Raw genomic sequence first — 14,526 nt, 5'->3', positions numbered from 1 at the left:
AAGTGGTAACGCCATGCTGCTCCACAGCGTTACCGTCCCATCCCATCGGTCTTAATTTCAATCTACAATTAATTTGCCTTTAGGGCCGACGTCAAGAGCCAATCCTATCCATCCATGGCAATGGGTCAAATATGATCCACTTATCGTTTAAATTTTTTTTACGTTGAAAGGTGTTATTGGGTTTTAGCATCACCAATGTGTCCAACAAGACCTTCCAACTTCAATTATTTTCACAATACGCTACAAAACCAACTTGATAACAAAAAAGGGACATGTGTGGTAAAGATGAGCCCAAATAATGCGCAACCGGTTAGGATCAAGGGTTAAATGCTAACCCCAGAACCCCATTTCCCAATCTTAATACCTTCAAATCAAAAATCATATTCTGACAGCCACGTGGCATGGCGCGCAATCTTGATTGTGTGGCCTTCAACGACTCCAAAACTAATCCTCTCCCATCTTAACTTCACCACTATAAGTCATCTTCATCTTCTCTTACTACCCTTCAGATTACTGTGCAATTCGTCTTCACCTCCACTGATTTCAGTCTTTCAGTCAACTCAGATCAATGGCAACCGCCGTCTCCACCTTCGGAGCCGTCAACCGTGTTCCGGTACTCTTCTTTCATCCCTACCGATGCTTCTTGTTGTTCCTTTGAAATTATAAAATTAACTCAAGACAACTAGTAATTTGATCGATATCTCTAACTGGGTATTTGTATTTTCGTTTTGATTTACTGAATCCGCCATTGTTGTTACAGTTGAGCTTTAATGGAAGCAGTGGTAGTGCTGTAGTCCCAAACTCTTCTTTCTTGGGTAGCAACTTGAAGAAGATAGTGAACTCAAGACTGATCAACAACAACAACAACAACAAGTCTTTCTCCTTCAAAATATTCGCAGCTGAGAAAGAGATCGAGGAAACCCAACAGACTGACAAAGACAGATGGAAGGGACTCGCATATGACATGTCTGATGATCAACAAGACATCACCAGAGGGAAGGGTATGGTTGATTCTCTCTTCCAAGCTCCACAAGACGCCGGAACCCATTTTGCTGTCATGAGTTCTTATGAATACGTCAGCACTGGTCTCCGCTCGTATGTACCTTTCTATACATCCATCTAAATACCCTCTCAATCGAATGAATTGTGATTATGCATGATGTATAATGTTTGATTCGATGTTTAGATACAATTTGGATAACAACATGGATGGGTTCTACATTGCGCCTGCTTTCATGGACAAACTTGTTGTTCACATCACCAAGAACTTCATGACTTTACCCAACATCAAGGTTTGGATTATATTTCTTTGTCTATGCAGTTTCTATAATTCTATTAGTTCAATTTCAGAAAAAATCGGTAATTTTTTATTTTGATTATGTAGGTTCCTCTCATTTTGGGTGTGTGGGGAGGAAAAGGTCAGGGTAAATCTTTCCAATGTGAACTTGTGTTTGCCAAGATGGGAATCACGTAAGTCTTGATTGTCAAAAACTCAGCAAGATTTTTCTTTTCTTTTTTTTTTTTTTGAATTTTGAGTTTTGATTCGATGTATGAAATACTCCAGCCCAATCATGATGAGTGCCGGAGAGTTAGAAAGTGGGAACGCCGGAGAACCGGCGAAGTTGATCCGGCAAAGGTACCGTGAAGCTGCAGATATTATCAAGAAGGGTAAAATGTGCTGCCTTTTCATCAACGATCTTGACGCCGGTGCCGGAAGAATGGGTGGAACCACCCAGTACACCGTCAACAACCAAATGGTGAACGCCACCCTCATGAACATCGCCGATAACCCCACCAACGTTCAACTCCCCGGAATGTACAACAAGGAAGAAAACCCCCGAGTTCCGATCATCGTCACCGGTAATGACTTCTCCACCCTTTACGCCCCCCTCATCCGTGACGGACGTATGGAGAAATTCTACTGGGCTCCGACGAGAGAAGACAGAATCGGTGTCTGCATCGGAATCTTCAAAACCGATGGTCTCTCTCCTGAAGGTGTTACGAAGCTTGTCGACACTTTTCCAGGACAATCCATAGGTATTCTTTCTTCCGTAAATTAACCTCGGAAAATGTCAAAACATATGTATATATGTATAACTTACGAATGATTTCTTGTTCAGATTTCTTCGGAGCATTGAGGGCAAGAGTGTACGATGATGCAGTGAGGGAGTGGATCGGAGGTATCGGAGTGGAAGGCATAGGGAAGAGGCTTGTGAACTCAAGGGAAGGGCCTCCGACATTTGAACAACCGAAGATAACAGTTGAGAAGCTCTTGGAGTATGGGAACATGTTGGTTCAAGAACAGGATAATGTGAAGAGAGTGCAGTTGGCGGAGACTTATTTGGACTCGGCGGCGCTCGGAGATGCTAACAGGGATTCCATTGCTAGAGGAGAGTTCTATGGTGAGCTTAGTTAATCGTTAAAAATGGATTTGATGAGGTTTAATGGAAGTGTTGTTTCTGAATTCTGATGATTTTGGTTTATGTTGTGGTGTTGGGTGCAGGGAAAGCGGCGCAGCAGGTGCAGGTTCCAGTTCCGGAAGGGTGCACCGACCCGGGTGCGGCTAACTTTGATCCCACGGCTAGGAGTGACGATGGAAGCTGCAATTATACTGTCTAAATATAGAAACTTTAAGGGAACAGGGAATGTGTCTCTAAGAGGATGTTAAATAGTTCTATCTTGAAAGATTGTTGCTACCTTTTTTATAATTTTGTTTGTTAATTAATTCTCTAATAAGTTGTTTTGGACTAAAAGGAATTCAAGCCTATATTTGTTGGGCTATGTTGTTTTTACTTTTTAATCAAACATCCATGATTTGAAGTTTATTGTATGATTACAAAAGATATTGTTTAGTTTGGACTTTGTGATCTCTTAGATTTACTTTCAAAATCGAAAATTAATCAAAATCAATCGGGGCAAATCGATCAAACTGAAAAGAAAAGAAAAATAATAAATTGAAAATTTGGACATTTGGTATCTATATATCAAAAAATTGTAATTTGAGTCATATATATATATATATATATATATATATATATATATATATATATATATATATATATATATATATATATATATATATATACACACAGAGAGAGAGAGAGGGAAAATCATTTAAGAACTCATATTTTTTCCGAGAACTAATGTATCGTTTGGTTCGTTGGAATCCATTGGAATTAGATAGAATTGGAATCTAATTCCATCACTTTTTTTATTTGATTCAAGCTTTTAAAAAGAATTGGATTCCTAAATAAGTCATTCTCCTTCCAACGAGGAAAAATAAATTCCATCTAAAAACTTAAGGAATTAAAATTTCTTTCAAATGATAATGTTGAATCTTACCATATTACCCATTTTACTTTTAACATTACATATGAAACCCTTTTATCGCCACCACCACCGGTACCTTCGTTACCACCACCCTCCACCCACTAGCACCGTCACATCTACCACCACAGATCACTACCACCACTACCCACCACCGATATCACCACCTCCCCCACAACCACCACCACCTCCACCACTATTGATCACCATCGTCACCACACGCTATACACCACCTCTACCACTACCCACCACTACTACAACCACCCAACACCACCATTATCACCATCACTCGCCACCTCTAACACCATCACCATATCTACCACCACACTACCTTCCACCACCACCAACACCACCTTCGCCACTATCTTCATCACCACCATCATTACTACCACCATTTCCACCTCCATCACTACACCACCCACCACCTCCGCCACTACTCATGACTGCCACCATCACCATCATAATTACTACCACCACTATCATCATCACATCCTCTACTACCCACCATCACCTATGTCGCCATCATCACCACTATTTCCACCATCAACATCGTTGACACCATCACAATCATTTACTAATTTTATAAATTATATAATATATTTTTACATATAACTTATAAAACAAAGTAAAAAAAAAAAAAAAAAAAAAAAAAAAAAAAAAAAGCCAAAAAAGAAAATGGAAATTTTATCATTTTATATTATTTCAATTCCATTTTTTGCCAACCAAGCATGATATGAAATTGGATTCAAATTTCATTCATGTCAACCAAATAAAATATAGAATTTTATTGCAATTCTAGACAAATTTCAATTCCTTAACAGATTCCAATTCCATCAAAAACATTCTGCGAACCAAAGTGGAGCATTAGATTGAAAATTTGAATGGCTAAGATGCTTGGTGGTATATTTGTAAATAAGTAGAAAACTAAACATAGAGGGATAACTTAATCAGATTAACACAAGGGTAGTTTAGGAAACACAAAATTGATTATAATTTCTTAAATTTATAATATGATAAACTAGATATGTAAAAAACGAAAAACCCTCTCTTTATTCTCTCTTAATCAGCGATAGAAACTGAGAAACTCATGGATGCTCTCTCTCACCTTCCTTCCTCACCACCATTGCTTAGATTTGGTGTCGCCTCCGGCCGAATAAAAAATCAATGGTGAATCGATAAATAAGGCAACTATCTCATCTTCTTCACTTTGTTAGTTGTCTGGATTCTCCAACTTTCTTCAAGCGATATCCCTTTAATCAACAATTTATATCCAGAAATCGAAGTTCATGAGGAGAATCAAACGATTAGAAAAACTTTATTGCAATCAGATCTAAGTATCGATACTTTCCTTCCTTTAATCAGATTAATCTGACAATCTTCACTCATTCGATTTATCGCCTTCCTCATCCCCTCCCGTCTCTATCTACCACCCATGTTTCTGATCAGATATGTAGAAAAAGATTAGCAAAACGAAACTTTGGTGGCTATGACAGTGGAATTCGTTCCAAAGTACCGATATTCACATAACATGGGTTCTGATTTTGCATATTATTTTGTAATTGGTCTCTATATATACTTTCAATTTCAGCGCTTTGATCAACTTCAAAATGCAAACAATGGCTTCGTTAACCTGCACCAACTTCACACTTCTCATCGTAGCTGTAATTCTGTTTTAGATCGTTGGTCTTTCACTCTTCGTATTTGGATTCTTTCTGATTAAATCAACTCTCTTCGGTGACAGGTACAAACTCATTTCCAAATGTTTCATATCAAGAACGTTACCGTTTGGTTGACTTAACTCCGAAATAGTAGACCAGAGAGCTTCCGTCCTTCCTCCTGTGATTCAATTGAGATCAAAATTTCACATTTCTGCATCCTGACCAACTTAAATCATTATACCATCTATATTTTCACTCCAGATACCACTGATAGAATGATAAACATTCTTAAGTTTTCCTTTGTATAATTGGACAATATAAATTAGCTAATTAACGGTAACTAAAAATTCATATACTTAGAAAACACAAAAATCACTAACTTTTTCTCCAAGAAATTGATGATTTAAGCTTTTATTTCACTTGGTGAACTTTGCTAATGCAGGAACTTTATGAGGTCCCACCTTCTTATGACAAACTGATATTAATGGTATGAAGCAACACAATCTAACTTTTGTGGAATAGAAATAAAAGATGCATAAGGCATTCAATGTGGCAATATAATTGTGTGATATGTAGGTTATTGATAGTCTTCCAGCATAAGTTGTTCTTAGAATGGATGATCAACCTCCATTAAAGATTTATAAGGATGCAATGCCATAGAACAAGCTGGTCAAACTGGATTCAAACCCAAAACGCAGGTAATTTTCAAGTTGACTAAAACTTTTCATTTCTCAAAAAGAATTATAAAAAGTTACTAAAATTTGTTCATTTTTTTATTAATTAATTATTGTTCTTGAATCACATGTAATTCCTGTAGAGTAACCTAGAGGGTTAGTGATATTAAGATGTCTGATCGATAAAAATCATATGTAAGTCACATATGAATCATATGTTATTCACATATGAATTACATGTGATTCAAATGTAAATCACATGTAATTCACATATGAATCACATGTAATTCATATGTAAATCACATATGAATTACATGTGATTCACATGTAGTTCACATATGAATCACATGTAAATCACAAGTAAATCACATACGAATTACATGTGATTCACATGTAAATTGCATGTAATTCAGATATGAATCACATGTAATTCACATGTAAATTATATGTGAATCACATATGAATTACATGTGAGTCACATGTAAATAACATGTAATTCACATATGAATCACATGCAATTCACGTGTAAATCACAAGTGAATCACATGTAAATCACAAGTGAATCATGTATGAATTACATGTGATTCACATGTAAAGCATATATAAAAGAATTTGTAAGTGTTCTTGTATTAATCATTTTTTTTTTCTTGCACATTTAAAATAATTTGTGGAAAATAATGAGGAGATGGAAAACGATAAATTGAAGAAATTATAGAAATTTTGAACGGGTATATGAAAACGCTTTGAAATTTTTTAGCATTCTTTTTTATATTTTATTTTCTATCGAATAAAATATTTTAACTAATATCTATGTAAATTAGTAAATAAAAATGGGTTTTTTTATATTTTATTTACGAATATTATAGTATAAAAAATAGGTATATACGTACCTAAAATGTTGATTTATTTGGTTAAAAAATATAGTTTTTTTTTCATAAATATTACAGTTCTTTTAAAAATTGTTGTTTGTAAAAAATTGTAATTTTTAAAAAAATATATATTTTTAAAAAAAATCATGTTTTCAAAAAAAATATTAAAAAATCTGCATTTTTTTAAAATTAAAAATGACTATTTTTATAAACAAAATCCAAAAATTTATATTTCTTATGTTAATTTTTAGACATTTTTATTAACATTTTCAATAATAGAAAAATTAAACATTAAATAAGATTGGTAAGATGATGGTTATGTCCTTAATTAATTCATTTTGATCTAACGTTTCATCTTTAGTTCTCGGGTTCTCGGGAAACTATAAGTTTATAACGGATCTCACCTCTCTCTCTCTCTCTCTCTCTCTCTCTCTCTCTATATATATATATATATATATATATATATATATATATATATATATATATATATATATATATATATATCATCTTGTCGGTATAAATTTTAAAATATCTTGCAAATTTGATCCGTTGAAAAATTGGATTTAATTGAGAAGACTATTTTACCCTCCTATTTTTTTTTCATTCTTTTTTATTTACTTAAATGATTTTAAAATTAAATAATAATAATTATAATAATAATAAAACCCATAATATCCTAACCTACCCTCTTCATTCTCTTTTAATATATAATCTCTCTCTCTCTCTCTCTCTCTCTCTCTCTCTCCTACTAGATCACCACCGCTGGCCATCACCAGTCGCATCTCACCAAATTTGTCTATGTTGATTTCCATTATCATCCACCTTCATCCAGATCCATTTACATTTACCTTTATCTACCTCTACCACGACCTACTTCCATACATATCTATCAAGATCCATTGTCATCCACCTTCGTTCAGATACATTTACATCTACATTTATCTACCTCTACCACCGCCTACTTCCATACATATCTATCAAGATCCATTGTCGTCTATCTCCTTCATGATTCAGATCTACAAAAACTAGCGAACACTCTCTTTCTTATTGAGCGGATGATGATAGTAGGTTAGCCCTTTGATCTACGAACTCGAACTAAGGTGGAGAGGAAGGTTTATGTAACGCCCCGTTCCTGGTACGTATTTATTTTGATTAACGCCCCGTACAAGTTATGTTATGAATATCAGTTCAGTTTCAGTAGAACAGTATGCTAGAATAGGACTAAGGATCTAGGAGGATGCCTTATGTGCCTGCTATATATGTTTCAGCCTTATAAGAATTGCATGCTAACCTGGAGTAGTCAGCAGTAGGATAGCCTGTTTAGGTTATGCCAGATAATATTAGCTTAGCATTGCATGCTAGTACAGTTCCCCATTATGAGGATAGAATTGCTTGAGTAGTCTCATATGTCTGAATGTTGCTTGCTTTGTGCTTTGTGGGACTCTCAAGTGATCGGAGTTAGCCATGAGGTGAATGCGTCACGTTACATGTGAACAGGGTTGAATAATCTCAGAGTGCTAGACTTAGCCCTATTGTGCAGCTCTTGTCTGAGTCTAACCGTTGTAGGGATGAGTCTTTTACTTGAAGGATTATCTAAGCCTCGCCGCATGTGATGGTATTCAGGTGATAGCTAATTGACATCACAAGGAGGCTTTCAGCAGCTGAGGACCGGATCGGGTATAGTCAGGGGATTCCCTAGGGCAAGCCTAGGATGGGAGTAACAAAGATCATTAGCAGTGATAGTGACTTGGTGGAGTCAATGCAGTACTTGAGGAAAGTACGGATAGATATGGAAGGTAGTATGGGCCCGTACTACTGGAAGCAGAGGATCCGTACTCGAATCAAGGAAAGCTGAGATGAGACTAGGAAACTTGTGGTAGTAGTGATTCCTCGAGATATATCAGTGTTCCTGACGTTTATTATGTTGTGTTTCAGAATGATGGTATTACACCCTAGACCAATAGTCGGCAGTTCAGGTGCCGGAGGGGGATCAGGATCAGGCCCGGAGGCCGGGCAGTTGGATGAGCAGACTAGGGAGTTTCTCTCTTCAGAGATTACTCGCATCATACTTGAGCAGACTCCTGTGATCTTCGATTCGATCAAGGAGGGTATCTTAGAGATGATGGAGGAGAGGTTGAGCACCTTCCGTGCTGAGGTGGTGGCCATGATGGGGTCGCGCACGCTTACTATTAGGGAGTTCCGGGCATGCGGGGCTTCGGATTATCACGGGGCACGGGACCCCATAGCGAGCACCAGACGTGGCCAACGCCTTCCGCACTAGCAGATGTCCTGAGGGGGACAAGGTCAGATTGGCGTCCTGTCGTCTGAAGGACAGGGCACAGGATTGGTGGGAGGAGATTGGTCATGCCATCGGGGATGACGCAGCCTTGGATGCCATGACCTGGGCAGACTTTACTACCAGATTCAGAGCCGAGTTCGCACCGGTTATTGAGGTGCAGCAGTTAGCACGCGAGTTTTAGGATCTTACCCAGACTACAGAGACAGTGGCGGAGATTACCGCCAAGTTCAGGGAGAGGGCTCTTCTTGTTCCTCAGTACACGACTGATGAGGAAATGAAGAAGGCTCGTTATCATGAGATGTTGCAGAGTGATATCCGCCAGTTCGTGAGCCGGTCCAGCTGTAAAACGCTGGATTGACATGATTGATATGGCTCGAGAGAGAGAGAGATTGACCTTGAGATGGAGAGAAAGAGGAAGCCGGAGGTGGCTCCAGGTACAGGGAATGTGGGTAAAAAGCCCAAGGGTTCAGATCATAGAGTTAGGAGTCAGCAGAGCCATGCTCGGTGTGGCAAGTGTAGGAGATTGCACGATGGGGCGTGCAAGGCAGGGAGTGTCGGCTGCTACAAGTGTGGTCGGACTGGGCATATGAGCAGAGATTGTACAGCCACTACCGTCGCCGTTGTAGCATCAGATCTGATTTGCTTCCATTGCAATCAGAGGGGACATAAAAAGTCTCAGTGTCCGAGTTTAGCTGCTGCAGGAAAGGTGTCAGCACCTGCTCCTGCTACTTTGAGGATTACAAATGGCCGTCAGGGCTGAGCTGAGACGCCGATGGCAAAGAGTAGGGCTTTTCAGCTGACAGCAAAGGAGGCGCGAGCGACTACTGACGTGGTGACGGGTATGTATTTTTCCCTTATATCCGGATTTATTATTGATTGTTCCTTATGGTTATATGTTTTGTATAGGGTCGTTCTCTGTGAATGGCATTTCAGCTACAGTGTTGTTCGATTCGGGGGCTACCCGATCATCCGTCTCTCTTACGCTTAGCAAGAAGTTCAGCAGGGCTCCTAGAGAGCTAGATTGTCCACTTTAGATTGAGATAGCAGTTGATAGGATCGTTACGGTCGCAAGGGTACACATAGGATGTTCTCTACAGTTGTTTGATGAGCAGTTTCCGGTGGACTTGGTCCCTATTCCCTTGCAAGGGAATAAGGTCATAGTAGGCATGGATTGGCTGAGCCCCAATGGGGTGGTGATAGATTGTGAGCTACAGTTAGTGAGGATTCGCACTCCCAGTGGGGGAGAGTTAGTGATTCAGGGCGAGAAGCCACAGCGCGGACCAGTTCTGTGTTCAGCAGCAAGAGCGAGGCACTACTTCCAGCAGGGTTGCGCCGGTTATATTGCATATGTTTTAGATGCCCGAGAGAAGGGAAAGACGACGGTTGATGATGTCCCGGTAGTGCGAGACTACCCAGATGTATTCCCAGAGGATTTTCCTGGAATACCTCCCGAGAGACAGGTCGAATTTAGGATTGACCTGATCCCTGGTGCGGCTCCGATAGCCAAGACACCGTATCGGTTGGCTCCCGCAGAGATGCAAGAGTTGTCTACGCAGTTGCAAGAGCTTCTAGACAAGGGTTTTATCAAGCCGAGCAGTTTGCCATGGGGAGCGCCGATTTTATTTGTAAAGAAAAAGGACGGGTCGCACCGTATGTGCATAGATTACCGAGAGTTGAATAAGGTGATGGTGAAGAACTGTTACCCACTCCCGAGGATAGATGATTTGTTTGATCAGTTGCAGGGAGCGTCTTGGTTTTCCAAGATCGATTTACGCTCCGGGTATCATCAGGTGCTAGTCAGAGATGAGGATGTGCAGAAGACTGCTTTCAGGACCCGCTATGGTCATTATGAGTTTGTGGTGATGCCGTTCGGGCTCACCAACGCTCCAGCTGTATTCATGGACCTCATGAACCGCGTATGGAGACCGATGTTGGATCGGTCTGTGATAGTGTTCATTGATGATATCTTGGTTTATTCCAAGACCCAGGAGATGCACGAAGAGCACCTGAGGGAGGTGCTAGAGACTTTGAGGAGGGAGAGACTTTTTGCGAAGTTCTCCAAGTGTGAGTTCTGGTTGCGCGAGGTGCAGTTCCTGGGTCACCTCGTCAACCAGAAGGGTATTCTAGTAGATCCGGCTAAGATAGAGGCCGTAATTCAGTGGGAGGTCCCGAAGTCTCCATCTGAGATTCGGAGCTTCCTAGGTTTGGCAGGGTACTACAGGAGATTCAACCAGGATTTCTCCAAGATAGCCGTACCGCTCACCCGACTGACTAAGAAGTCAGTGGTGTTTTGTTGGGGGCCTGAGCAGCAGGCAGCATTTGAGACCCTCAGGCGGAAATTGTGCGAGGCACTGATTCTTACCTTGCCGGAGGGAGTAGAGGATTTTGTAGTCTATTGTGATGCTTCGATCGCATGTATGGGAGCAGTGTTGATGTAGCGAGGTTGTGTGATAGCTTACGCCTCGAGACAGCTGAAGTCTCACGAGGCTAATTACCCTACACATGATTTAGAGTTGGGGGCAGTGGTGTTTTCCCTCAAGATTTGGAGGCATTACCTCTATGGGGTCCGTTGTACCATTTACACGGATCACAAGAGTTTGAGGTACCTCACGGATCAGTCGAATCTGAACATGAGGTAGAGGCGATGGTTAGATGTGTTGAAGGATTATGATTGTGAGATCCTTTATCTCCCAGGGAAGGCCAACGTGGTGGCCAACGCTCTAAGCCGCAAGGCAGTGGTGGCCCCGATCAGAGGCATTTGTTTGAGGATGACGGTGATTACTCCCTTATTGGAGCAAATCAAAGAGGCGCGGGCCGAGGGCCTTAAGGAGGAGAGGCAGAAGTGTGAGAGGATTGTGGGCTGGGTAGCTTCTTTTGACTACGATAGCCGAGGATTGTTGACCCTTCATGAAAGGGTATGGGTACCGTACTGGGGCGGAGTACGGCAGGTGTTGATGGACGAGGCCCATAAGTCTTGATTTTCCATCCATCCAGGGGCAACGAAGATGTATAGGGATCTTTGACCCGACAATTGGTGGCCCTACATAAAGTGGGATGTCGCCTGGTATGTGGAAAGATGCCTGACCTGCAGGAAGGTTAAGGCGGAACACCAGAGGTCTCACGGTAAGATGCAGCCATTGGACATACCAGTATGGAAATGGGAAAATATCACTATGGATTTCATCACTAAGCTTCCCATGACCACACGTGGAGTGGATTCAATTTGGGTTATAGTAGATCGGTTGACGAAGAGTGCCCATTTCATACCGATCCAGGAGAGCATATCGGCTGAGAAGCTAGCCGATATATATGTTCGAGAGGTGGTGGGATGGCATGGAGTGCCTGTTTCAGTGGTGTCATACCGATATGTCCGTTTTACTTCCAGATTCTAGAAGCGGTTTCACGACGAGATGGGTACTTGTCTCCTTTTTAGCATCGCTTTCCATCCTCAGACGGACAGACAGAGCGAGAGGACGATTCAAAATCTCGAGGACATGCTGCGGGCATGTGTCAGAGACTTCGGTGGCAGTTGGGATATGTATCTTCCGCTAGCAAAATTTTCGTATAACAACAGTTACCATGCGAGTATTGATCGACCTCCTTTCGAGATGCTCTATGGGAGGAAGTGCAAGACCCCGATTTGTTGGGGCGAGGTCGGTCATCGGGTCATTGGGAGCACCGAAATGGTGCTCAAGATGACAGAGTTGATCCAGTAGGTTCGTAGCAGACTGCGCAGAGTCGGCAGAAGAGTTACGCCGATAGGAGGCGTTCAGACTTGGAGTTCCAGGTAGGTGATATGGTCCTCCTGAAGGTATCACCCTGGAAGGGTGTTATCAGGTTTCGGAAGAGGTGCAAGTTGGGCCCCAGGTTCATCGGTCCTTTTAGGGTTTTGGCCCGGGTGGGATGGGTTGCTTATCGGTTGGATCTCCCGGCAGAGCTCAGTCAGATCCACAACACTTTCCATGTTTCTCAGTTAAGAAAGTATTTGGTGGATGAGTCAGCAGTTGTACCCTTGGAGGACATTCAGGTTAATAGCAGCCTGGATTATATTGAGAAACCCATAGCGATCATAGATCAGAAGACAAGGACCTTGAGGAACAAGGTGGTTCAGTTGGTGAAGGTGCAGTGGCAGCACCGGAAGGGTTCCGAGTGGACATGGGAGGCGGAGGAGGAGATGAAGGGGCACTACCCAAAGTTGTTTCTGGAGTCAACAGACTTCGAGGACGAAGTCTAAGATAAGTGGGGGAGAATTGTAATGCTCCGTTCCTGGTACGCATTTATTTTGATTAAATGCTCTTTTAGGAAGAGCTACTCGGCGAGTTCTAGCCCTAACTCACCGAGTAGATGTCGAGTTGGATACGGGTTTTAAGTGATCTATTCGGCGAGTCAACGCATGGACTCGGCGAGCAGGCAAATCAGGAGGAGACCCTAACTCTTAGGGTTTGCAACCTATTTAAACGTCCTTATAGCCCCCATTTCGGCCTCCATCACCCTCAGAGCATTCCTTATCAAACCCTAGCCGTTTCTTTGTGTGTATGTGTATGTGTGTGTTTATTGCTTGTGAAGGTATCTTTGGAGTAAGAAGGAGAAGGAGGCAGTTGGAGAGTTCAAGGAAGAGGAAGTAGATCCAGAATACACATTCTATTGGCCATCTTTTCTGGTATTAAATTCTATACCTTTCTTATTGATCATATAGATCTATGTTGTTCCTAAATTGTGGTTTGTAAACCCCAAATTCCCTTGTGATTAGGCCTTGTGGCCGGGTTATACCTCAGATCTGGACACTCATGGCATGCTAGAAAGTATAAAGTTTTGGTTGTGGTTGTGATCAAAGTCCCCATTGAGCCTAGAACCCCATTAAGAGCTTATTTTGGTCATATGAAGCCTTTAAAGCCATGCATGCACGTAAAGTTAGCAGCTTTATGTGAAAAACATGCCCTAGAAGTCTAGATCCATGATTTATAGCAGCTGCATGGCTCAGATCAGACCTGTATGGGAAAAAGGGCTTAATGAACTCGGCGAGTCCACATGACGACTCGGCGAGTTATATGAAGTTAGTCGTCGACTCGACGAGTTGGAAGAACAACTTGGCGAGTCCGATGAAGTTTTCCTTAGAACTCGACGAGTTGTATGAGCAACTCGGCAACTCGGATGAGTTTTCCCGAGTAAAGTTATGTTTGAGTAGGGTGGCTTCATTCCTTCGTAGTTACATGTAAGTTAGCAACTTTATGTGTTCAGATGGTTCCAAGATTTCAGATCTGCGAGTTAGGAACGATAGAGCGGATTTGAATGTAGTTGTATGGAATCTGCTCGACAAAACTCGACGAGTAGTTCCTCAGACTCGGCGAGTAGTTCCTCAGACTCTGCGAGTCCGGTCAATTGGAGGTTGACTTTGACTAGGAGGTTGACTTTGACCAGGAGGTTGACTTTGACCAGGGGTAAAATAGTTATTTTACCCTCAGTACAGTTATCAGTAATTGATTGAGTATATTTATGGAAATTGTAGCCGGGGAGATACCGAAGCAGCAACATTCGATTTCAAGAGCAGTTCATTTAGCAGCCAGTGTACGAGTTGAGTTTCCTTCCAGTAGGAACGGGTCTAAGGCCACAATGCCAGCCCGTTTAACTAGCATTAGTTTCCGGACTTCGGTCCGATGCAGTAGTTAGGATGTTTGATGCCTTCGTGGCTCAGACTAGGT

The 14,526-nt window shown here is 41.3% G+C and overlaps 1 protein-coding gene and 1 long non-coding RNA gene across 2 annotated transcripts; both read left to right on the top strand.

The window, feature by feature from the left end:
- Positions 1–453: 453 nt before the first annotated feature.
- On the top strand, positions 454–2,825 carry LOC145017511 (ribulose bisphosphate carboxylase/oxygenase activase, chloroplastic-like). The gene is made up of 7 exons (XM_078975532.1): positions 454–613; positions 761–1,095; positions 1,187–1,292; positions 1,385–1,470; positions 1,565–2,037; positions 2,121–2,402; positions 2,504–2,825. Exons 1-7 carry the CDS (start codon positions 569–571, stop codon positions 2,617–2,619), a joined length of 1,443 nt encoding a protein of 480 aa, XP_078831658.1. The 5' UTR covers positions 454–568; the 3' UTR covers positions 2,620–2,825.
- A 1,574-nt stretch (positions 2,826–4,399) lies between these two features.
- LOC145018315 (uncharacterized) lies at positions 4,400–5,685 on the top strand. Its single transcript, XR_013666954.1, has 3 exons — positions 4,400–5,068; positions 5,428–5,472; positions 5,562–5,685. It is a non-coding gene; the product is annotated as an uncharacterized LOC145018315 (long non-coding RNA).
- Positions 5,686–14,526: the final 8,841 nt, after the last annotated feature.

The sequence above is a fragment of the Lactuca saligna genome, chromosome 9 (assembly GCF_052625555.1).
Source record: "Lactuca saligna cultivar CGN05327 chromosome 9, ASM5262555v1, whole genome shotgun sequence".
NCBI lineage: Eukaryota > Viridiplantae > Streptophyta > Magnoliopsida > Asterales > Asteraceae > Lactuca > Lactuca saligna.
Note: the sequence above shows the minus strand (reverse complement) of the source record. Positions and strands in the feature narration are given on the sequence as shown.

What these genes read in the sequence shown, in the direction of transcription:
- LOC145017511 (XM_078975532.1), top strand. Translation starts at nt 569, where the DNA reads ATGGCAACCGCCGTCTCCACCTTCGGAGCCGTCAACCGTGTTCCG. An exon ending in TGACTTTACCCAACATCAAG is followed by an intron (nt 1,293 to 1,384) that starts GTTTGGATTATA and finishes TTGATTATGTAG; the next exon opens with GTTCCTCTCATTTTGGGTGT. An exon ending in TTTGCCAAGATGGGAATCAC is followed by an intron (nt 1,471 to 1,564) that starts GTAAGTCTTGAT and finishes GAAATACTCCAG; the next exon opens with CCCAATCATGATGAGTGCCG.